Here is a 22,954-nt window from a genome sequence, read left to right as displayed (position 1 = left end):
GTGAAGAAGTCTTTGTTTTCTGGAGAATCCTTCTTTGTTTTTCCAGAATAGTTCATCCTTGGGTTTGCAACATTGCTGAGCTTTCCCAGATAGCTTGTCCTTTGGCTGCAACATTATGCTGCAAAAATAACTTCTAATGCTGAGAAGCTAAACTCCTGAGGCCTACTTCTTAGTTATATGCTCAAAGCTCCCACAGACCTTGGCTCGACTCTTGCTCGCACAATGCTCTCTGGGAGCTGTGCCCCTGTTCCCTTAGCCATTCTTCAACAGAAATCAGACAAGCTTTGAAGTTCCACTCCAATTTGCACAGCAGAATGCTGCAAAGCAGCACCACAAGGACCAGAAACAGCTTCACTTCCACAGATTTCAGAAGCCTTAAAATGCTCCCAGATAGTGGGATGCCAGTGCTGCACAGCCTGACTAGAGCACTGGATTTGGCAGCATGGTAAGTCATGTCATACAGTAAAGACATTTTATCCACATCAACTGCAGGCAAAAGGACTTGGACTTTGGGATCTCCAACTAGCAGCTGTGCGGGTGCCCCTGCCACGAGCCAGCTGCTGGCTGCTCTCACAGCAACCTAGAGTTCTTTCCACGCTCCAATCCATGTCTTTCTCAAACCCAGCAACAACTGCTTTCACCTTAGTAACAGGAAGTCTGCAAGTCCCACAGATATTTCCAGATGCTGTGGCAACATCTGCTGGTGGATACACAAGCCATATGAGACTGGAAGACTGCTTTGTAGGCTCTAAATAAAGAATTGTCCAATTTGATTAATACCTAGATATGTAAGATTTGAACAAGAACACTGGCTAAATTGAGATAAAGCAGAAATTCAAGCAAGTTTCTCGGTACCACATTTTGGAGCACAGTGTATTCAGTTTGACATGATGCTGCAGCTGCCTCTATTTTGACTAAAATTATCACATTTACATTAGAGTGACAGTTTAAACTAACACAGGACTGCAGCCCTAGAGAAGGTTTCAAGCTGTATGATCGAATGATATGAGACATTGCCTATATAACATTTAAATCATAAATGAGCACCAAAAAAAAAAGGTATTACAATCTCACCCTTCTGGGGCATTTCCTCTGGAGTGAGCATTAATTCTCATGAGTGTCTCAATGGTGTGAAACAGATCTGCTTCTGTAACGTGGGCGACACTTCTCTCATCCACCAACAGGATTTTTACCAGCTGCATGGCAAATGCCACAGCCATATAGTTCAAGCCATTCTCCATGGACTGTCAACATGAAAAAGGCAATTAAAGTTCAACCACAAATCTTACGGTGGACTGATTGTATCGTTTCTCCTCCAAAAGAGCAGGTTGCCTTTACCTGAGCCAAGTGAAGGTCATACTGCTGCATGTTAACGAGGTGATTGCGGATGAGCAGCTCCACAGCTTCCACATTGTACTTGTACTCATCTCTGCATTCAATCAGGCACCTGAAGAATTGGACTTGTTTTAAAAAAATGTACTTCAACAACACAGTTTAAGTGAAGCAATTCAAATCTAATACTTCAGAAACCAAGCCATTCACTGCGTTTCATTATTCTGCTCCAAAAGAAGACTCTTCCAGAGCATTCCCTAAGGTAATGTTTGAGCTCAGAACAGTCAGACTCGAGCACCTGTTGCCCAGGACAACTGGTCACAACAGCCCTTCAAGAGTTTCAGCTTATTCAGTGAAAGAAGCCTCTCTTTCCAAGGACAAAGTGGCCCATCTGCCTAGCTGAAGCACTAGTGCTTCTGCCACAGGCATATGCCATGCCACAGTTTGTGACAGCATACAGACATTCTCTGCAATATGAGGAGGGGGGGAAACCCCAGAGCATCTCCAGTGCTTAATTCCACTGAAGATTCCCCTCATGTTCTGGGATGAAGCAGCACTATCAGGAGATCTAGTTTTTTTAGTCAAAAAAAGCTAGTTATTTCTTGCCCATCCAAACTGCAGCAGTGTAAAATAGAAACAGGCAAGTGATTCAGAGTAACACAGGAACTCCCAAAAGATGATGAAAGCTACATCAATGTTCCTGATGTCTCATAACTGACCTGGTAATTTGTTTGTTACACCAGGGAGAGCCATAGGCACGGCCATCCTGCAGAGCCTTCAGCACAAGCAGATGGCACTCGCGATAGCGGAGCAGAAGGTCAGCGTCAGCCCCACTGGTGGCATCCAGCAAACCCTCTACAGCCTAGAATAGATGCAACCTGTTAGCAGAGGAAAAAACAAGTCCTCTTCCAAATCTTCTGCACATTACATCAGCAAGGGTTATCACCAGAAGACTCAGCAGGCATGAAATAATCAATTTAGTCATTGTGTCGACTCCTTGATAAAGACCACGTGAGATTTTACCAGCTACTATGGCATCTATATGTTTACTGTACACAGTTACAGTCCCACAAACAAGCCTACAGTTTCTCTATGCCCCACTAGCTTTGTATGTGCATCAAACAGTATGACAGACTGCACTAGTCTGTGCTGCAGCTTCTGTAAGTCAATGCCTCCATAAGCAATTCTGCAAATGGCTCATGAAAAACTACATGAGAAAAGTTTTACAGAACCTGCCAGAGGTAAGTGAGCAAGTTCCTTAGACAAAGAGCTGCAGCTCTCAGAGATGCATCTGTGTTAGTCTATAGCAAATGGAAGCCTTACAACACAATTTCTTTGGTCAAGTCCTAGTCAGGACTGGATCCTTTAATAGGTACAAGCACTATCAGACAAGAACAAAGAGCCTTCCTCTAGCATTGAGTGGCTTCTGGTTTGGCACTGTTCTTGGTTCCTCATACAGAGAGCTCAGTATCCTTCCACCAGTCTCAAATGGATTTTTCTGTGTCTGTCACTTGCTCTGCACTACTACACAGGCACTGGTGCCAGCTCAGCTCGCAGAGCTCACTGCAACACTCTCCACCTGGTACAGCCTACAAATTCCGTCTGGGATGGAGTTAATTTCTTTCATAGCAGCCCATATGGTGCTGTGCTTTGCATCTGTGCTCAAACAGTGTTGACAACACACCAGAGTTTTGCCAATTGCTGAACAGGACTTGCACAGCATCAAGGCTTTCTCTTCCCCACTTTGCCTCCCCCATCAGTGCACAGGCTGAGGATGTGGAAGAGGCTGGGGAGCAGCACAGGCAGGACAGCTGCCCCGAAGTGAATAAAGGGATATTCTATATCATATGACATTGTGCACAGCAATAAGAGCTCAGGGAAAGGAGGATGAAGAGAGGCATTCATGGTTCTGATGTTTGTCTTCCCAAGCACATGTCAGATGTGCTAAAGCTCTGCCTTCTGAGCAGTGGCTGACATCTGCCTACTGATGGGAAGTAGTGATTTTTATTTTTGTTGTGTTTGCACACGGCTTTTGTTTTCCCTTCTAAACTGTCACAATCTAAATGAACATGTCATCTTGTCTTCCATGTTTTCTCCCTGTCCTGTAGAAGAGCAGAATGAGCAAGCAGCTGGATGGATGCTTGGCTGCTGGCCAGGATCAACCCACCCTGCAAACTCATTTATCAGTTACTGCAAAATAAACCCATCAAGTGTTCCACTACAAACCCAGTACTATGCTCAATAGTATCTATCTGTAAGCGCAGTTCAAAAATCTTTTTAGCCTCCAAATCATCCTGAAATCACAGTCTAGACTACAACAGGTTTCTACTTGCCATATCTGAACAAAACTCCAAGTCCCAGGATTCTGTACCTGCTCCTTTCCACAGCAGCCTGGACGGACACTGTGTGCACAACACATGGCTCCCTTCCAATTTTACTTACTGAATTTCCAAAGACAGCAGTTCAGTACTGTCCACCAAACAAGTTCCACAGGATGCATGAAGAAACAATCACCAGCAAGACAATCCATAAGCCAGATGAGTAACAAACTCTGGGCAAGTTGTTACAGAAGCTGTTATAGAAGAGTTGTTAACACTCACCTTCTGCAGAAGGCCAAGTGCAGCAATAGCATCGCGGGAGTTCCGAGCCACCACCACAGCCTCCAAGAGACTACGCAAGGCTTGGACTTGAGGATTCATGGCCAGGGTGTGTGGAATGGACTGCAGGTGCTGCTCCAGTTCTGTCATACACTTATCATAGATCTGTGCTACATCATCTGTAGCCCAAGCTTGCTGCTTAAGAGAAAGTGGAATGAGTGATTTTTGCAAGGATTGTATGTGTGTCACTCAAATACTGATTGACTCTTTTGCTTCAGAAATTATAGCATTCAGAATTTAGATCTCTGCAGTACTTTGCTTGGTTATGCTGGCATTTAAAACACAAATATGAGCAAATTAGGCTGTGGAAATAACTAGCAAACTATTCTGGCAGTCAGAATCACAGAATGGTTCAAGTTGGAAGAAATCTTAAAGCTCATCTAGTTCCAATCCCCTGCCATGGGCAGGGACACCTTCCACTAGACCTGGTTCCTCTAAGCCCTGTCCAACATGGCCTTGGACATTTCCAGGGATGGGGCAGCCACAGCCCCTCTGGGCAACCTGTGCCACTGCCTTACCACATTCTGAGGCAAAAATTTCTTCCTACTATCTGATCTGAACCTGCTCTGTTAAAGTCATTCCCCCTTGTCCTATCACTAAGGCTGTAAGTCCTGAAGATCAAGTAGCATACTAAACCCTACTAATTATCTCAAAATTCATGCTTGTCATCCATGACCTTCCCGCAAAAGGAACCTGAGATATGAATATTTCACTGATACTAAAATCACATGTAGTAATCATAACTTGCAGATCTTGTCCCAATTTGGGTTACAAACCCCTAAGACTGTTTTATGTTGCTATTATTTTGCCATTAAAACTAATGCATCTTTTCAACCACTATTCCCAAGCAATACAAATACCTGACTCTTACAAGTGCTTCTAGCAAATGACACAAGTTCTGTGACAGTTTCCACAAGGGCTACAGTACTCTCAAGTCAGTTAATTCAGAAACCTCTACCTTCATAGGCTGAGCCAAGAATCCTGTAGGCTGAGTTAAGTCGTTGGTGGGCAAGAAGCCAGGGACATTGCGTGCAAACTCTTCATAAACAGCCAGCTGTTTTGGGTCGACACCTCCAACCTTTGCAAAGAAAAGAACAGGCATTAACCTCACTGTTGAGCACTGGGACAGTACAAAATGAGGGCAGTTTGTCTAACAGGTAGCTGCTCAGACACATTTTTAAACAGAGTGGCCTAGACAACAAGAAGTAGGATTCAGCTGCTTTGAACTGAGATCCTCTAGCTCCTGCCACACCTCCTAACAGGAGAGTTTTGCTCTAAAATTGCAACACACATTCCCAGAAACAGGAATAACTGAATATTGGCTTCATGAGTGTCTGATGCACAAGAGAAATGCTCTGCTGAAAGCACACGGTATGTCCTTTAAGGGAAGAAAATGTAAAGGGGACAATGAAACAGACAAGTCATCTTTCAGTGAGAGAAACAGCACAGAACGAGAAACAGGACTTCAAATGTCAAGGAACTGAGGAAAATGATATGAATTTGTAACAACATACTTGTGTTTCCATACTAATCAAGCTAACAGCAGCTGCACTGCTAGGCAAGACTAACTATATACAGGATTGCTCAGTTGAAGCTGCACCATACACTTTTCACTATCAGGAGGGGGAGAAAAGCAGCATCAGAACAGAACTCATCTCATGGCCTCACCTTTAACCTGATCTGTTCTGGCATCCGCTCAGCCTGGTAAGTTAATACAACAGGATCACAGTATCGCCGACCCTCTTGTCTAGCATGTTTTCTGAGCTCAAATTCCTGTGAAAAACCCAAACACACTGAATTTTAGACAACGAGTCTGGATGCACATAGGCACATATAATACTTCTAGATGGCAGTAGTCCCATACTTACAGTTGCAAGCCTCTTGTCCATCTCAGGGCCTGCCTTTTCCACAGCTGTCTTCTGGATAAAGCAGCAAGCCAGCTCACAGTTATCCTGTGCTAACTGGGCAGCTGCCTGCTCCATCATGTCCCTCTGCTGTGGGGAGGCTGCCTATTGAAAATCACAATCATCAGTGAAGGTTGTAAGTTTTCCCTGTATATTACTAGCCTTAAAATCTGCACCACTGCCTATACAAAACAACAGCAATAAAAGAGAATGCTCTTAGGATTGCACTCCCTTCTCATGGAATATACAATAATAAACTGAATTTTGCATAGCTTTGAATAAAACATGTAGGAAAGATGACAGTAAAGACTTTCAACATGGAACAAAACAGCAGGAGTTCTCCATCTTCTCCACCTACCTATCTCCAGGGCACAGAAATAAAGCCCTGCTTTAGACTGACACACATACAACAGCAGATCCTAATGCAGGGAAGGCCTCACATCAGGGCACAGAAATTTTTCCACTTCCTAGGTTGTAACCAAAGGATATGAAGGCACAGCACTAAATGCAAAACAAGTAGCCCTAAGCCTTTTTAAGTGGGTTCCCTTTCTGACAGATTCTCTTCTTTCCTCCTCAGAGACTGCTTTGAGAGAACCCTGAATGGATGGACTTATTTTTCAGGGTACAAAGCAACAATTCCCACTAGAAATGGAATACATATATAAAGGCAACCTGTCCCATCTACTGGGACCTCCTTGTCTGTTAAGGCCTACCTATCTCTCATAAGGGCCTTAGCACTGTTACTCCCCACCAGATGCGAAATAGTGAAATGCCCTTAAGCAAGGGGCAGGTAGCCTTTTTTCCTTTAATCCCTGAAAGTATGGCTGTGCCTTGATCTTTCTGAGATCCCCGTGCTCCTGTGCCTGTTGCTGACACTGATGGTAAGCACAGCAAGAACTCTGGGTGGCAGCTGCTGTTCTGGCCATCAGCTTATGATGGCCATTCAGTTCATTCAGTTGAGAAGGGAAAGCTACTGCTTCAGCTCAAACTTAGTTCATTAAGAAACCTGCAAACAGTCTCTAAAAACCCAATGAATGCACAAGCTGTGCAGAACAGTCTTAACTACCCACCTGCCAACAGCACAAGCAAATAAAATCTGCCTGATCAAACAATCCAAGGCATCACAAGAGTCAATCTAGTTCTCCCCACTTCAGCTTTTCTACTTCAAACCCCACAGAAAGTTAAGCCCTCCCAATACTTCTGTAATGTGATCAAACTGGGGAGAACACTGAGGCAAAATAAAAAGGTAGTCAGGAAGTATGTGTGCAAGGTATTAAGATTCACCTTACCATTTTAAGAGTGTTTGACATGAGCTGTAATCTCAAAACAGTTTTTTCACTGTAATTCCACAAGTCATGAGACTTTTATCCAGTAAATTAATCTCCATGCTAGTTAAGCCATGTAATTAAATAACAAGTTCACAGTGTGGAGAACTGATTTTCTGGATGCCTAGTGCTGTAAGTTGGAATCAGACTTCAGATGATATGACTCTTACCCTCAGTGCAGTAGCAAAACTGTTTTTCAAGTTGGTAGCTATGCTCATCAGCAAAGGTTCCCTGCAGGTGATCATGGCCATCCCAGCAGTCAGGTTCCGCATCATGTGGTGTGCGGCCACACGCATCCGTGACTCCTCCGAATCCAGAGCAAAGTCCTTCCTGACTATCTGCTCACAAGTTGTCATGGCAATCTTAATGGATCGATCCACCACGGGATGCACGAGGTCCTGCACCGCACGCTCTATCGCCTGCCGCACACACTGCTTCAGCTGCGGGTGGGCTTGGAACAGCGGGATCTGGAGGAGGAGTAGGGAAGTTGAGGGAATAAAGCTCACCACAATCTCACCTCCCCTAGACATTCACGTTTTCTGAACAACTCCTAAGTGTACTGTCATAGTGTGTGCAGTAATCTCATGTTCCACATGCAGCTATTACAATATTTAATAAAACTGAAACTGGGACCAATGATAATTTTTCTTACCAAGTTGCAGTTGAGCACAATGTAAAGAGTAACTTGAGAGCTAAGTTGCTGGCTGGTCAAAAGGAGCACAAAAGCTCCTTGTAAAGTCCTGATAGCAACTGTCCCAACTGACACACTGCCAGAAATAAATTGGATCCTAATGTCACAGTGAAAGATCACTTGACCATCTCAGATTGCAAATGTAGCTACTTATCACCCCTAAAGTTCTCCACTTGACTACTCATTCATGCTCAACCCTCCATTACTTATGAGAAGTGGCTCACCAACAATTTCAGTCTACAAAATGCTGCTCCCACCAGCTGAGACCTGTGGCAACACTGGGGGTAAGAATTCTTTCAGCAAACTAAATCAGCTCTAACACTTACCGTTGGATTTAAGGTAATATGTGGGGCCAAACCTCCTAAAGAATAGACATTGATGTCATGATAACTGTACTGAGGCTGTGGAGGGACTGTGGCTGTACAGGTGGTGCTGGTAGCTGGAGTTGTAGAAGCAGCTGGAGAAAACAGGCAGGTTTGTATAGAGCCATTAGTGAAAAGCAAACATAACACAAGCATATAGTTATCATTTAAACAAGAAAGTGACAGAACAGACAAAACAGAAGTTTAACAGTTTAATCAAGAAACCTCCTAAACTTATCAAGCAACTTTCATTCTCCATTTTCCCAGTGATTAGTTCCGAAGTAGCTACAGCACATTCTAACAGAGCTGTCTGCTGTGATGGTTTCATCCTGGATGTCTTGTAAAGAGATCATCCTGCCTCATTCCTTTCTAAGGAGTAGCTACACACAGCACATGCAGAATTAGCCCTTCCATTCCCATACCCAAACTGAGTACACCTACTTTTATTACAAAACTATTCAAGTATTCACAAGCATTCAGGTATGTTACAATAGTGTATGTATCTTCCTATCTTCTTTGGAATAGCAAAACCTGTTCTATTTGAACGTCAGTAGTGTGGTTCTGGATTCTATGAGATGTACTTACTAGTTGTTGTGATGGGTGGTAGCTCTTCTGGCTGCTTCACATCCTTCTTTGGAGCAGACAGCTGCTCATCCAGATTTTTCAGACGATCCTTATCTTTCAGCAAACTTCCAGGTTTCAGCTCATTGATGTCTAGTGCAAGATTCTTGCACAGCACCTCAATCTCAAACTTCAGATTCAACTGCAAAACAATTCTGGTTTAGCTCATGTCACAAGGAAAAATACCTGAAACGTACTGGGCCACTTGACTCCCAAGCTCCCCATTGTAACCCCACACCCCTCAGAGACTAATAGTGACTGAGGATTAGGCAAATATCTTGCATGCTGACCTCACAGGAGAAGAGTTTCATCCAAGTTTTATCACATTAAGCAATGCCCAAACAATCTCCTCAAGCTAAAGCAGCAAGAGGTGAAATTTAGTCCTTCAAAACATCCTTCTTAACTGGCATGTCTAGAAAACCCTCACACTCAGGTACAGAACAGAAAAATAGAAGTTTACTTTTAGATCATGTTCTTGATGCAGCTCAGCTAAAACATTCATAATGGCCATTGTCCATGGGTTTGGAGGCCTGAAGACCTACAAGAGAAAGAAGAGAGCAGGATTACACAAACTTCTGAATCATCTGGATAACTTATGAGTGGAAATTTTTGAAACACAAACAGCTATGTGTGCATAAGAGCCATGGAAGTGTTTGTACAGCTGCAATTAAGGCTGAATTTAGTATTCAGTTTGACTGGAACTACATTGGGAAGCTAACTGAGAAACTGGAGATACAGTTACCTGGTCTTTCTGAGATCAGTTCTATGTCAAGTAGACCTGACAAGCTCATCAAGGTCAAAGGGGGTGGGAAGAATGAAGAAAAATAATCAAACAATAAATACATCTTAGAACCTCTTCAATGGCATCCTTCCAGTTCTCTATAGAGTTCTGTTCAGGGACACCTCAGTACAGTTCAGATAACACCACCTATTTATACTGCAAAAATGCATGGGCCATGTACTTTCTCTCAAACCAGAAATCCTTCACTTTAAGCCCTTACATCCCCTTCCCTTCTCTCCATGGAATTCAAACAGTTTTCACTTTGTGAGAAAAGCTAATTACTTTCTGCAATATTTTGCCACTTGAGCATTAACTCTGTCAGCACAAGGACACTTACCACACTCCTGACACTGGATTCTAAGACTTTGGCAACAAATGGCACTACATAGAGCAATTCCTTCTGTCCCTTAACATATGCTTCCAGTAGCAGCGATTTCACATCCAAATCCTGAAAAATACCATCAACAAGAGAGAATGAGGGTGAAGAAAGAGCAAACAGACTGCAAAAATTCCACTTACATACTATTTCCTTTTTGGATATAGGCAAGGCTGAGTTAAGACAGCCCTTGAATTTTACAGACTGTGAAGTGGCAGTTACTTTTTGAACAAAGATATACATATCTACATTTTTTTCATTGGATTAACAAGATCTTGCCAAAATAAATTCAGCTACTAACTTCTGATATAAAACAAAAATATTTACAACTCTTAAATGACCAACTCTGGAATCAGACTCTGTACTTGGCACGCAAAAGAGGCACCACTAGGGTGATGAAATTTCCCAAATAGCCTATGCTACTGCATAACAGCTTACTAGTTCATGCCAAACCAATCTGTAAAGACAGAAGCTCACCGTGTGCAAGATGGGCTTATTTTTAGCCAGTGTAATCATTCCCAGCCAGTGACCAAGGTTCTTTAACAAGGAACGGTCTGAGAAGTTAGCTGCAGCTTTATCTGATGTCAATAGCACCTAATGAAAAAAAAAAAAGGCAACTCAAGCAACAACCGGAAGATAAGCAGGCTCCAAACTAAATCCAACAGCTGATCTGACTGAAGGCAAAGGTTTAGAACATTAAGTTCTGAGCTTCAGTCACATTACAGAGATACTTGAGCAGCCTTCACTTCGAGGCAGCACCCTGTAAATCTGCCCTGTAACAACTCCAAAATTCCTTTCTTTAAAAGGATCAAAAAAGAGGATTACACTTTCCCAGACCTTAGCATTTACTCTGTCGAGACTTTTACAGCTACTCATTTCACAAAGTGTAACTCGTGCAGGCAATGCTTCCTCTTAATGCAGACCTGAAGGCTACAGCTTGTACTTCTAGGGAAATAACTTAATTCTCACATCAAGACTTAAATCATGTCACAAGTATTCTGCTGTTAGTTCTGTTCCTTAGCTTCAGAGGAGCATCAGCTGAACAGAGGTCAACAGTGCTCTAAGGAGCCAGGAGATGCTTTTGCACTACAGCGTAACCCATGGTAGTCAGGAAATTCCACCAACAGGTTTAAAAATAGTGCTTGCTTCACAGACTTGTTTCAGTTATTCATCACTTCTGGGCTACTGTTTCTTCCTCCTCCTCCCCTTTACATTATCTTAGTCCTCTAGTAAATTTTGGTTGTTACACCCTCATTTCCCTTCCCCTTTATTCCTCTTTGACCAAAAGAGCAAAGTGTGGTTTTCTTATCTTTATACTTTCCCCACACAGAAGAACTAGACCATAAGTAATTTTCCCCTAGGTTATCATTTGCAAACCTCACACTAATTTAGAGTTCACCTACATAAACAAATCCAAATGCAGATTTGCCCTCCCATTAGGCAATTGAAGTCTTTTATACATTCCTAATTGAAAACAGAAGAATCCCAGTATTCATACAGATAACCTGCAAGATGTTTAATAGTAAGCTAGGAAATAGATTTGGGAATGATATTCCATATTTGAGTATCAGCAACAGAGCAAGCAGACAGCATGAGAACACCACACTCCTAATCCTTAACTCCACGGAAGGATTTAGAAGACTTGCACTACTCACCTTGATATTTCTGTAGGTTTCATTCAGAACCATCTTATTAAACTCTGGATTCTTAAGTGTGTCAAGGAAGTTTGAATACAAGCTGTGAAAGTTAGGCTCAATACTGACTCTCTTCATCACAAGGTACTGTGATACCCAAGGCATGAACTCTTCTTTCACTGTTTCCTTCAATTCTTCCACCTGTGGCCAAACCAAAGAGAAAGCACAACAACAGAACAGCTAAGATAACCAAAATCTTCTGGGGTCAGCTCTAACCAACACAGTCATGCTCAGTCAATTGCTATTAACTTTAAAGCTGGTTTTATTACAAAATAAAAAGCTCTGAAATCAGTGCCTCATTATCCAAAGACTTGGTCAATCAGTACAGACTCAATCATGTAATCAGCAAGGCAAAATAATTTGCCTCTGCTCCACTTCTTTTACCTGGTAACTGAAAATAAATGTTGGCACCTTACAAGTTCAGGCCATCCACAAGACAGACAGCAGAGGTGGCAGCAGGACTGCACATTTCTGCTAGTTCAGAAAATTCTCTTAATTTCTGCTTGAAATGCAACAGTGCCTCATCTTAACCCTGCAATATTAAATGGCACCTAGCCCATTTATGATGCAAATGTCTGTTCAAGATTGAGAACAGGTATCTTTCACATCTCTCCCCTCCCTGGAAAATTCTCTCTCCAAAGAGGTTCAAGCAGAAAGTGTTAGATCCTAGAACTTCTTTACAGTGTGCTCCCTCGAAGTTTTGCAAGTTGGAATTTTGCAGAAATACCACCACCCAACACTTTCAAATTAATATATTCAAAACACATAAATTATATATTTTATATAAAAAAATACATATCTTTAAATTATTTTTACTAGCATTCTGCCATACTTGCCTTCTGTGTCATATTGGACTGAGACAAATTATTGAAGATGAAAGCAATTTTTTCCTGGACATTCTCTGGTGGTTCCACAATTCTCTCTGTTTGATCTGTTGCTACTAACAGCGTATCAATGTTGGTAGTATTAATGGAAGGCTGCAGGGAGAACAAGAAGTTAAGAATAGACAATACCTAGAGGTGACATCAAAAGAAACTTTTGCTCTGTTCCATCAAGAGAAAACAGAATTGAGCTTTATCAGGGGACATCTACTGTCTCAGATTCATTTTCAGCAGCACTCTAAAGGAGCCAAGTGATTTTTCAGCTCTAAAAATGATGATCAATACTCAGCAGCACAATTCTGCTGCACAAACCCTCTCTGCATTCATATATAATAGATGCCACTGCAATGGCACCCATTAGGCTAACAGCCTGCACACAATTTTAGCTTGGAGCAAAATCACAGCGCAAGAGTGAGCAGTACTTAGCACAGCAGGGAGTCTCCAGGAGCACTTCAGTGCTGACTTGGGAAGGAGAAATCCCAGAGGTTCACTTCTGAGACAGCATGTCAACTCTAAGTCAATAGAATGTGATGCAGGTGCCTACAGCTGCAGGTCTGACCCCAAGAGTTTAAGTTCATGTTACACAGCAATTAAGGGAAAAGGAGATGAGGTTTTGAATATCAATCCTGATTGGAGCTAAAAATTCCTCAAAAGGAACTACTATCTACATGATGTCATCAGGTGTGAAAGGAATTAATAGCTACACTATGAACTGTCCCACAGTTTGTTCACAACACTTCCAGCTACCTTTGGCTTTTGCCTCCTTTACAGAGAACTATTCAAAGTCAGCACCAAGCAGAGAGACAGGCTCAACCTCTCAGAGCATCAGTCATCATACAGTAACTGCACTACCCATCCTTGGTGGGACCAAGTGTGCTCCAAAAGTTTCTGTGCAATAGCCAACACAATCACTCTGCCAACACTGTAATCACTCTGATGAGCAGTTTGGACTTTTTTATGTAAGTGACTAAGATGTGAAAAACCTAATGCAGTTACAACTGTGAGGTTAGATGTGTGCAGTAACTGTTCTCAAGTCCCAAGCAGAATAGCAACTGCCAGCTATTTTAAGAGTCCTATTGCAAGTCATTAACAGAAATGATGGTTCTGTAGTTGTCTTGACAATTAAAGCCTCAATAAATTTTAACTTGACACCAAAGTTACTGTGTAGTTTACTAACCAAAAACGCCTTCCTGTACAAAAACATCGGTCATATTTTGAAAGGTTATATATACAGATCACTTTGAAAACCTTCAGTACAGAAAGTAAACCAGATTTTGTCTATATAACTCCATCCAGAGCAACAACTGAACACCTCTCTTCTCCAGAAAGAGCACTGAGGTGACATAATGCTTACCGGCACATCTTTCTTGAAGCTGACTCCAGTTGGTCTGGTGATTGTAATCGTTTTTGCAACGGTGGTGGTGGTTGAGGTGGTTACTATAGTGCTGACTTGGCCAGCAAGAGGAGCTTTTGCTGGAACCTGGGCCTGGGCCTGAGCCTGGGCAAGTGCAATACTTCCAGGGGTGGTGATTGATCCCTGCATCTTCACAGGAGGATCTCTGGATTGCTGTCCATATTCTATGTACTAAAATAGGGTGAATAAGAACATACAAAAGTTCACATGCAGCAAAAGAAATCCAGGCTGAGTTTTAGCATGAACACCATCAAGCTTTGCTAACAATCATTAAAACACACTAACGACATAAGGGAATCTGCAGACTACAACTGTGTATCCTTATGAAGCACATCTTGTCCCTACTGACTTTCTTACTGGAGAGGTGCCTCAAACTCCACATCTGGCCTCATCAGGTTGATGTCAAGCATCATGAGACTGTATATTCTTCAAATTTTACAGAGCAGTACCCAAAAAACCACATCCCCATCCCTCCAGGCCTGAGACAGCAGAGTGAAAGAGGAAAAAGAGCCTAAGAGAAATGTGTGAATATCAAGAAGTTGGCTACAAAGCAGGTAAAATGTCTTCTCCAAGGACTCTGACAACTAAATAGGAAAGTCTGAAGCTCAGCAAAACCACAGTGCAGAAATGGCAAACTTTAGGATATTACATCTTCTGAAATAGCTCCATAATAGAAAATGAGTTTCTTCCCCTCTGCTAAACATTTCCCCAGAAATTGGTAACATCAGACTGTCATTTCAGGGATACTGTCTGAAACCTGTTAATGAAAATGCTATTGGACTTTGCAGCTTTGGGTACATGACCTCTCTAACTTAATGGCAGAGCTGAACATTCTTCCTTATTTAGCTCATGCTCTCAAGCTCTGTCACTGGGATTAGCTTTTCTGTATTTCTACCAAACAATACACCTTTGAGGCAGACACCATATGAAGAACACTGCTTTGGACTACAAGGCATTCCCATGGCTCTCATCAGACCTTCAGAAATGAAATTTTTTCACCCATCATTTTTTCCCCTGGATTACTTTAGCAGGTCTGAGTATGAAACTGTATAAACCCAGCTGAATGCCCTTTATTTTAAAGGAAAACTCTAAACCTTTAAGAGACTAGAATATGAATCTAGAAATGCACTTTCAAACCTTTGCGCATGGACATGTGCACTCGTTGATCACTCAGTTCTATTCAGGTAGCTATTTCAACATAAGCAACCAAAACAGATTTATGGGAACAGGAAAGGCACTAGATAACCACCTTGACTTGCCTACCCTATCCCACAGCAAAACCTTTCAGAAAAACCAGCATTTGATTCCATGGATGTACACAGCCTACAATCATGATAGATGAGACTGCTTTTCCTAAGGAAAACTTATTTGCTCAAAAGAATTTAAAAATCACAGAAAGCTACTGCTGCAAATACGAACAACTTACCTCCTGTAAATGATGTGGGAACTGTATAAAGTGACTAATAGAAGCCAAGTGCTGACAATACTGGGGATAGTCCTTCAATCTGTTAGATAAAACATGAGTTAGTCAGAAGCATAAGCCCAGATAAGAAACCACGTGAGAAACACAAATATCAAAACATTACTTCTGGACTCCTTAGAGCAGCTGTGCCAGAAACAAAGCATTTTCTACAAGATACATTTTGTCCCAAAACACATTGGAAACGAATTCATTTACCAGTAAAACACAAGGTTTATTCACAGCAACTCATCTTATCCTACATCTCTATTCTTCTGACTGAGCACACAACTGCAATTCAGTGTTTGCAAGAAGATTATTGGATAAGAATTTGTAGTCTGGCTCAGCATTTTAAACAGCAAAGCAGAGCAACCCTCACACCCAAGACAAAAGCTCACCTAGGCACACCAATGATTATAGTTCTCCTTATGAATGGTAGATGTTACTACTACTCAGAGAGTAAAATCCTTAGGTCCTACTTAAAACAGTTCTTAAAAGGAGCAAGATGGTGCCTAAGTCTCAAGCAGGTCAGCCTTAAGTGTCTTTATTCACTCTTCAGATAACTCTACAACACAATAGCCAACCATGACTGTTGTATGCAACAGCTTTGATTACAGGTGAAATACTGCAGGGCAGAACTGTAAAAGGAGAGTAAGGACAGAAGGCACCATGTTCCTTGCTTATGAATCCAGGCTTCAAGTCCGCACATTCCTAGCCATTAAATAATTCCAGGAAGCTTTCTAATACTTTTCAAGGTCAAGTATCTTCTTCCAGATTAAATCTGTCCCATGGGTGCACAAGCCTGTCACTAAGGCAGCCTGCCCTGAGAATTTCCTCTATCTGCAATCCATTAAAGGCTTTGAGAAAGTTTTTTTTTAATTTGAGATTATTTTGCCGTACTTGAGATTTCTATGTAAAACTAAGAATGCTAGAGCTTAGTTCCCAGTCAGACTTTCAGTAACAAACTCCACTGGAATACACCTGTGAAGAGTAATCCCATTCACCCCATTTCTAACCAGCTGAAAGCCTCATCTAACTCAACACTTCACTGAATTACTCACATAAACAAAATCTGCTAAGTTGTATCATCTCAGTTTGTCCCACATATATACAGGTACCACAAGGTAACATTTTCATTTAGAAAAGTCACCAGCACATTCACACATTCTGTTTCAGCTGAGCAGTCCTCAAGTTAAGATGCATAAATTTCTAACACATCTAAGCAACCTTGCACTGCATAATTCAAGACACTATACTATTAGAATTGTTACCAAAACCCACACTCACCTATTTTTAAATCTATCTAGTGCAGCAATACCAAAATAGTACATTTTGGATGCAAAAGGCTTTCGTAAGGCTTCAAGAACATAGCGCAGGGCCAGGCCCAATGCCATATATGTAACCAGTCCTTTCTCTATGATCCCACCAAAGAGGCAGGCAGTGATGTGCAGCTCCTTGTCTGGGTACTGGGGAAAGAAACGATATTCCTCAAACAAGTTCCTCAGCATACAGTTAAACACTTCTCGTTCACGTTTAATGTTGGAGTCTTTAAACCTCTGCAGCATTTCCAAGACCTGCAAAGACATTGGAAATTGTTACCAACAGATTTACTTTACTTCAGCCTTTCTGCGTCTTTATGTTCCATGACTGTTTGCAACTACTAAATTGTGATACCACAAGTCAGACTGCAAAGTAACTGCTTTGAGAACACCTCAGTATAGTCAACAGACACATCACTACAAGCTTTCTTTTCAAACTTTAGTTGTCTCCATTTTCTGTTAAGTAACTGTCTTCCCACAACTTTTCTGTGTCTGCCTACTCCAGTACTTTCAAATTAGAAAAATGAAAATTAATGTTGTGTCTTCCATAATTTATAACCAAATATATTAAAGTAAATTTGAAGTACTTCAAAGAGCAAGTACATCAGACCAATAATTACTCTCACAGAGACTAACCAAAATAATTATCAAAAGCTCAGAAGGTAGAACTCAGGACACTTTTATATATATGGATGTTGAAGACATTTTTAGATATTCTAAAAACAAATATATCCAAGATAATTGATACAGACTATTTAAAGGCACTTTTTAGCACTTATTTTAAACACAAAAGCTTCCACACCACATCCAACCCTTCCCACTTATTATCATTTTAGGAGTGTTAATTAAACATCTAAAGTCTTCATTTACACAAGTCAAAGCTGCATGTAATGATCAACTGCAAGTTTACTGTGAAAACAACTTCAACCAGGCAAAAAAAGCAATGCTGCAAGGATCTACCACTACCCCTTGATTATTTCCCACTAAAACTAATATGTAAAGCAATAATTACTATCAACTTCATTGCAAACCTCTGGACAGGTGATGCAGCTGCAGTAGGAGGGAACTCACCTCATCCACAGACATGGTGGGATGTGGTGGATGGTTGTAAATACGCTGGAAGTAGCTGTTTGCCTCATCATCTATTTCTTTGCTAAAGTGCTGGTTAGCCTCTGGCCACACCTGAGATAAGTCAGCTGTTAAAAAAGGGAACAGGTATCATCCTCAGGACAACTTCAGGCAGTCAGGATTTCATCTAGTCCTTTTCAACTCTTCCACCAATCTATACAGAACCTGCTGCTACTTCTGAAAAGCAATATAGCCAATCTTCCCAGTAGACAGGAATTACTATCTAAAAAACTTTTCAATCTATTTATTCGAAGCACTTAAGATAGCATTAACCTCACACTGCTGTACTGCTAGAACCCACTGCATCCCAAGTTCACCTCAACTGACACCTAAGTGAATGAATACAGAACAGACTAGAACAGAGCATGCTGCACAACACTAACATGCACACAAACTTGCACACAAACTTTCAGGCCAGCCAGTGAGCTTCAAACAAGTTTATATTGAATGTTTAAGACCCAAAATATAAACCAATGGCCATTACAATCACCTCCAGAGCATATCTGCAGAGATAGGTAACATCGCTGTTATTACATATGACTTCTTTGATAGCTCCTCCACAACAGCAATGTGGAAGATTCAGCACATGGCTGTGCTTCCTGAACATTTGACTGCTTAAACACTTCACTGTGAACATACTACAGAGGCATAAATGAGTTAAGGATAATGGCTTAGTGTTAGAAATCAAATTATTCCTTCCAAAAACTACCTTCCCACCAACTTTTGTTAGTCATACTTGTATCCAATGTTGCAGACTATTTCACTGCTTCACCTGTCAACTTCTTTGCTGCAACAGCACCTTACCCAGGTAGCTTTGTTTAACCTTGCTACAAACAAAACCAAACCCACCCTGGAACCAGGAGCTTACAATTCCCTGTCAAGAGTGAAACAACTTTTGTTCAAAACACAGCACAGCAGGAAAAGGACAGAAACACGCTGCTCATGCAAATCCAGAACATGTTATATTTTTATGCCAACAACTTTTTTTTTTAATCTCCACAGGCCACTTGGCAAGCTTTTACGACACAAGTTTAGAAGCACCTTTTTCAGACTAATGGAACAGTACAAGAGACGTATTTCTAACGTTCACCACCTACAGATCCAAGCCTCCCCTGAAGGAAACACAGATTAACTGCAGACCACAGTCACACTTCACAGCCACAGACAACACTACCACTTACAAGGTTTCATCTTACTCTGCTGGAATGTAGGCTGGTTCAGTCCAGATGTGCTCAGCTTCCTTTGCACGAATGGGTCATTGTTCACAGCAGGAAGGCCCAGGGCTCCAGTTCCTATGCCACTCAGGCTACCCGTAGTAAGACCACCTACTGAAAAGCAAATCTGTAGTAAGACGGCCTACTGAAGAGCAAACAACTGGTTATCTCAGTTGCATCCTCACAATATGCACCTACCACTCCTCCCAGCACTTGTCATTTCCAAGAGCCCAAAGCTTTACAGCCTCACAGCTGTCTAATATCAAGCAGTTTTAACTAAAACAACTCTTCATCTTTGTCCCAACCTAAACCAATACCGATCAATTTGTCAAAACACTCACCCCCTTCACTCTCAAAAATATTTTATCTGTTGCAGCTGCAACACACTGAAGAGCTGTTTCAGCAATGACCCAGGAGGGAGGACTGTAACTCCCTCCCACACGACACAGCTGTTTGTCCAGTACTCCCAAGCACGGCAGTAACGGTGCCTTAGCTCTGCCACGTCAAACCAAACCACTCCACCCAAATAGCAGTACCTGGAAGCTGTGAAGAGAGTCCTCCAATGCCACTGAAACCTGTCGTCTGGTTCTGGGTGGAAAGAGGGGGGAACGCTTTTGCTGGTGACTGAGGAGTACTGAATGCAGAGCCCAGGTTTGGAGGGAAGCCTTGCATGCTCTGGGTGTGAGGAGCAGCTGAGCCACCTAAACTAAGAGATGCCATTCCCGCAAGCGAGTCGATCTGAATGAAGAGAGGAAGATTATAGAGACATCCATAAATCACAATCCAGCTGACTTTTTGGCATGCTTTGTGCAAAGATGGCTACGTATCAAAACATTCCTGAGCAAAGCCTTTCTGCATGGTTACTGTAAGTAGTGAAGTCATCCACATCACCCCTAAAGATTAGTTTGTCTACAGAATGTGCTTTCATTTTTCTTCTACAATCCCATGAAATCCTATTCTCTCAGAGGTTTTACATAAAGGCTGATTGTTCCACAGTCTGTAGTGAAGTGCAACACAACAGTAAATGCTTATAATAAGCAACAGCATGCAGATTTTTATACTAGTTTATGCTCTGCACTTTGTGACCTCAGACCTCACCCCAAGCTATTTCATCTCAAGCTTGCAGAGTATTTTTGACTGTCTGAAGGATTCCACTATGCCCACTGCTCACAGCTAAATACCTGAATGAAGTCTTCAAAAAAAGCATTAGGACCTGGGTGATGAGGAGGGAGGCAGGCACAATACCAGCTGACAAAGCAATAAGTGAAGAAACTGACTAGAACAGTTTCTGACTAGGAACAGCAGAAGATGGTTTTATCTACCCAAAAGACAGCACAACTACAGACTAACAGTTGCTGTTTGTTAGTATCAGTTATTCACAGCAGGTTGCCAAGATATTTGCTATATCTGATGAGCAACTTCAATAAAGCAACAATTTACAAGAAAACTGCTCTGTGTTTAGTTTAAGTAATCTACTGATAATTCACTCATTCTAAATGTTGAATTGCCACTACTTCATATAAAAAACTTGTCACGACTTAAAAATCTGCCATTGAATGTAACTGCTAGAAGCAAAACCTGTCTGTAATGTGTTGCTCCCAGAGGAGGAAGGGATGATGAGTGGCAGGGAGTAACTGAAATGTACCTTGTTTTTAAAAGAGCAGTTCAGATGAGAGCTGAAGAGCCCCAGTTATAACAAGTCCTTATGCTCTAGCATTGTGGCTTGGCCCGTGAAGCTACAAACAAGACATATCAGGTTCAAAGGCAGTGCTTAATTCTCAAGTCTTTGTAAATTTTAGCACTTTAAAAGAAAGCCTCAGTTATTTTAAATAAACCAAGTATCTGTCCCTCTCCAGTGCTCCCATCCTGCTATACTTCACAGTTACTTCTTACAGACATTTGTGAAGTGAAAGACAGTTCTGAGCTAGAGCCCTCAGGCATTATTCTGTAGTAACAAGCAAGTTATCCAGGCATGCAAGCACAAAACTACATGAGCCGGATGATGTTTGACTTAGTCCTGCCAAAAGAGCTCAACTAGTGCTGCAGAACTAGCAGTAAGTCGACAGCACCTTCTGAAGAGGCAGCACAGTGTGTGTACCTGCACAGGAGAGATGGCATCCAAGCTGCTGGCGCTGGGCGGGCGACCTTTCGGCATCACTCCAGGTGGTGGCTGCCGAGCCTTGTTCATGACATTACTGCAGTTTGCTACCATGGTGAGAATCGTCTCTGACAGCTCCTGAGAAACACTCCTAGGACACAGAAGCAAGGCAGTGAGCCATGTAACATTCACGAAACTAAGGTCCCTAACTTCTTTGGTTTTCCTACAAAAATTGAGGCCACGCTTCAGAAAAAGAAGTTGCAAAACAATCCCAGAAGAACTACATTCTGTTACTTGCAGAACTTGCCTTAGATCATCTCCCAAGAGAAACAGCTACATTTAAATAAAAGAATTTAAACTGTAGTGATAAAAATTAATCTCCAATAGACTATTCCTTTGTTTACAGTAATTCAAATACTCCTTTACAGTTACCCCAGCAAGCAATGACTTACAGAAAGCTGGGATACATAGCTACATGGCTCAAACAGCTCTTGGAAAAGCAAACCACCTACAACAGCCTTTGTTGGCTGTTCTCCACATTATGGGCTATACACAGCTTAGCCTTGTGAATTAAAACATGTAGTTCGTGATGCTATGATCCCCTCTTCAAATCCACTCCTCAAGGCTCCTTCCTGCCCACAAACCTCACCATTTGATTATTCCCCTTCTGAATCTCATTACACACAAGGTCTCTCTAAACAATGAGCTACATGGGCTAAGTACTCCAAGACAAAAAAACAGGATGAGAGGTAAACACCAGCACCTGCTTCACTAAAACTCAGCTGTCTACAAACTGAAAGGCATGATTCACACAGTAGCATCAGAACAGATAGGAAACCACTATTCAAGGAAAATATAATCAGAAAAACATCGGAAAACTCAAACTTAGGCATCAAGTCATTGCGCAACCGAGAGCAGCCAGTACCTCTGTCCAAAGTGATCCATGTGTGACTGCCAGCTTCCCAAACTGGAAGGAAAGCCAGCTCTGCTGCTGACATACCTAACCACAAACACACTAACAGAACACTAGCATTTTCCTTTTGGAAAATACAGCCAATTATTTATGCTTTCCTGAACTTTAGTTCCACCTCTTTGGTAAGCACAGCTAAAGCTGTAGATTCCCTTCCTGTAATGGTGTAACTATACCAACACAGCTTTGTGGCTCTGTTAAACTTGCCTGGAGGTTCCTCATTTTAACTCAGTTTTCACAAGCACAACTGTTAGGATGAGGGAAAGGGATGGACAGAGGAACCATCCTGACGATTAAGGCAGGAAACCAACGTGCCTTCAGCCTTGGCATGTATCCCATTACAGGCTACAACAGAGTCAGTTAAGGGCTCTGTTGTTCTCCAAAGCCAGTGATCCACTATGCACTGTGAGGGAAAAAGCTCACCCATGAGAGACAGGGGAGCCTGGGGAGATACCATGGGTGAGCAGGTGTCCATACAGGGCAACAAACGTTTTATTAATTGTTTCACAAGCTGCTACCTTTACACTCTTCAACATCCTCTCACCAGGGCCTAGTGTCAAATACTTCAAAAGAAGAGGCTTGGGGGGTGTATGAAAATGCAATCAGAAACCTATATTCAAAAAAACTCCCAGAGATTTCTTTTTGAGAAAGTGCAACCTTCCGAAGGCAACAGCAACCAGACCTGAAGACAGAGCTCTGAGCGTGGCACACAGGAGGCTCAGTATCTA

At 41.9% G+C, this 22,954-nt stretch overlaps 1 protein-coding gene across 1 annotated transcript in view; it reads right to left on the bottom strand.

Annotated features, from left to right (window-relative positions):
- Positions 1 to 1,074: 1,074 nt before the first annotated feature.
- Positions 1,075 to 22,954, bottom strand: part of LOC103809282 (CCR4-NOT transcription complex subunit 1) — a gene marked incomplete at its 3' end in the record, with an annotated part of 42,349 nt that continues 20,469 nt past the window's right edge. Inside the window, exons 16-37 of the mRNA XM_009082110.1 lie at positions 21,257 to 21,407; positions 19,695 to 19,896; positions 19,126 to 19,272; positions 17,888 to 18,012; positions 16,785 to 17,071; positions 15,465 to 15,543; positions 13,979 to 14,209; positions 12,580 to 12,720; positions 11,705 to 11,884; positions 10,527 to 10,643; positions 10,011 to 10,121; positions 9,353 to 9,430; positions 8,857 to 9,034; positions 8,236 to 8,366; positions 7,389 to 7,685; positions 5,858 to 5,998; positions 5,658 to 5,762; positions 4,948 to 5,067; positions 3,933 to 4,124; positions 2,052 to 2,194; positions 1,339 to 1,447; positions 1,075 to 1,244 (exon numbers count right to left, since the gene is read on the bottom strand). Coding sequence (XP_009080358.1) covers positions 1,075 to 1,244; positions 1,339 to 1,447; positions 2,052 to 2,194; positions 3,933 to 4,124; positions 4,948 to 5,067; positions 5,658 to 5,762; positions 5,858 to 5,998; positions 7,389 to 7,685; positions 8,236 to 8,366; positions 8,857 to 9,034; positions 9,353 to 9,430; positions 10,011 to 10,121; positions 10,527 to 10,643; positions 11,705 to 11,884; positions 12,580 to 12,720; positions 13,979 to 14,209; positions 15,465 to 15,543; positions 16,785 to 17,071; positions 17,888 to 18,012; positions 19,126 to 19,272; positions 19,695 to 19,896; positions 21,257 to 21,407 — 3,435 coding nt within the window. The remainder of the gene's footprint in view (positions 1,245 to 1,338; positions 1,448 to 2,051; positions 2,195 to 3,932; positions 4,125 to 4,947; positions 5,068 to 5,657; positions 5,763 to 5,857; positions 5,999 to 7,388; positions 7,686 to 8,235; positions 8,367 to 8,856; positions 9,035 to 9,352; positions 9,431 to 10,010; positions 10,122 to 10,526; positions 10,644 to 11,704; positions 11,885 to 12,579; positions 12,721 to 13,978; positions 14,210 to 15,464; positions 15,544 to 16,784; positions 17,072 to 17,887; positions 18,013 to 19,125; positions 19,273 to 19,694; positions 19,897 to 21,256; positions 21,408 to 22,954) is intronic.

Source organism: Acanthisitta chloris, unplaced genomic scaffold (assembly GCF_000695815.1).
Source record: "Acanthisitta chloris isolate BGI_N310 unplaced genomic scaffold, ASM69581v1 scaffold19859, whole genome shotgun sequence".
NCBI lineage: Eukaryota > Metazoa > Chordata > Aves > Passeriformes > Acanthisittidae > Acanthisitta > Acanthisitta chloris.
This window is presented reverse-complemented; position numbering and strand designations above follow the sequence as displayed.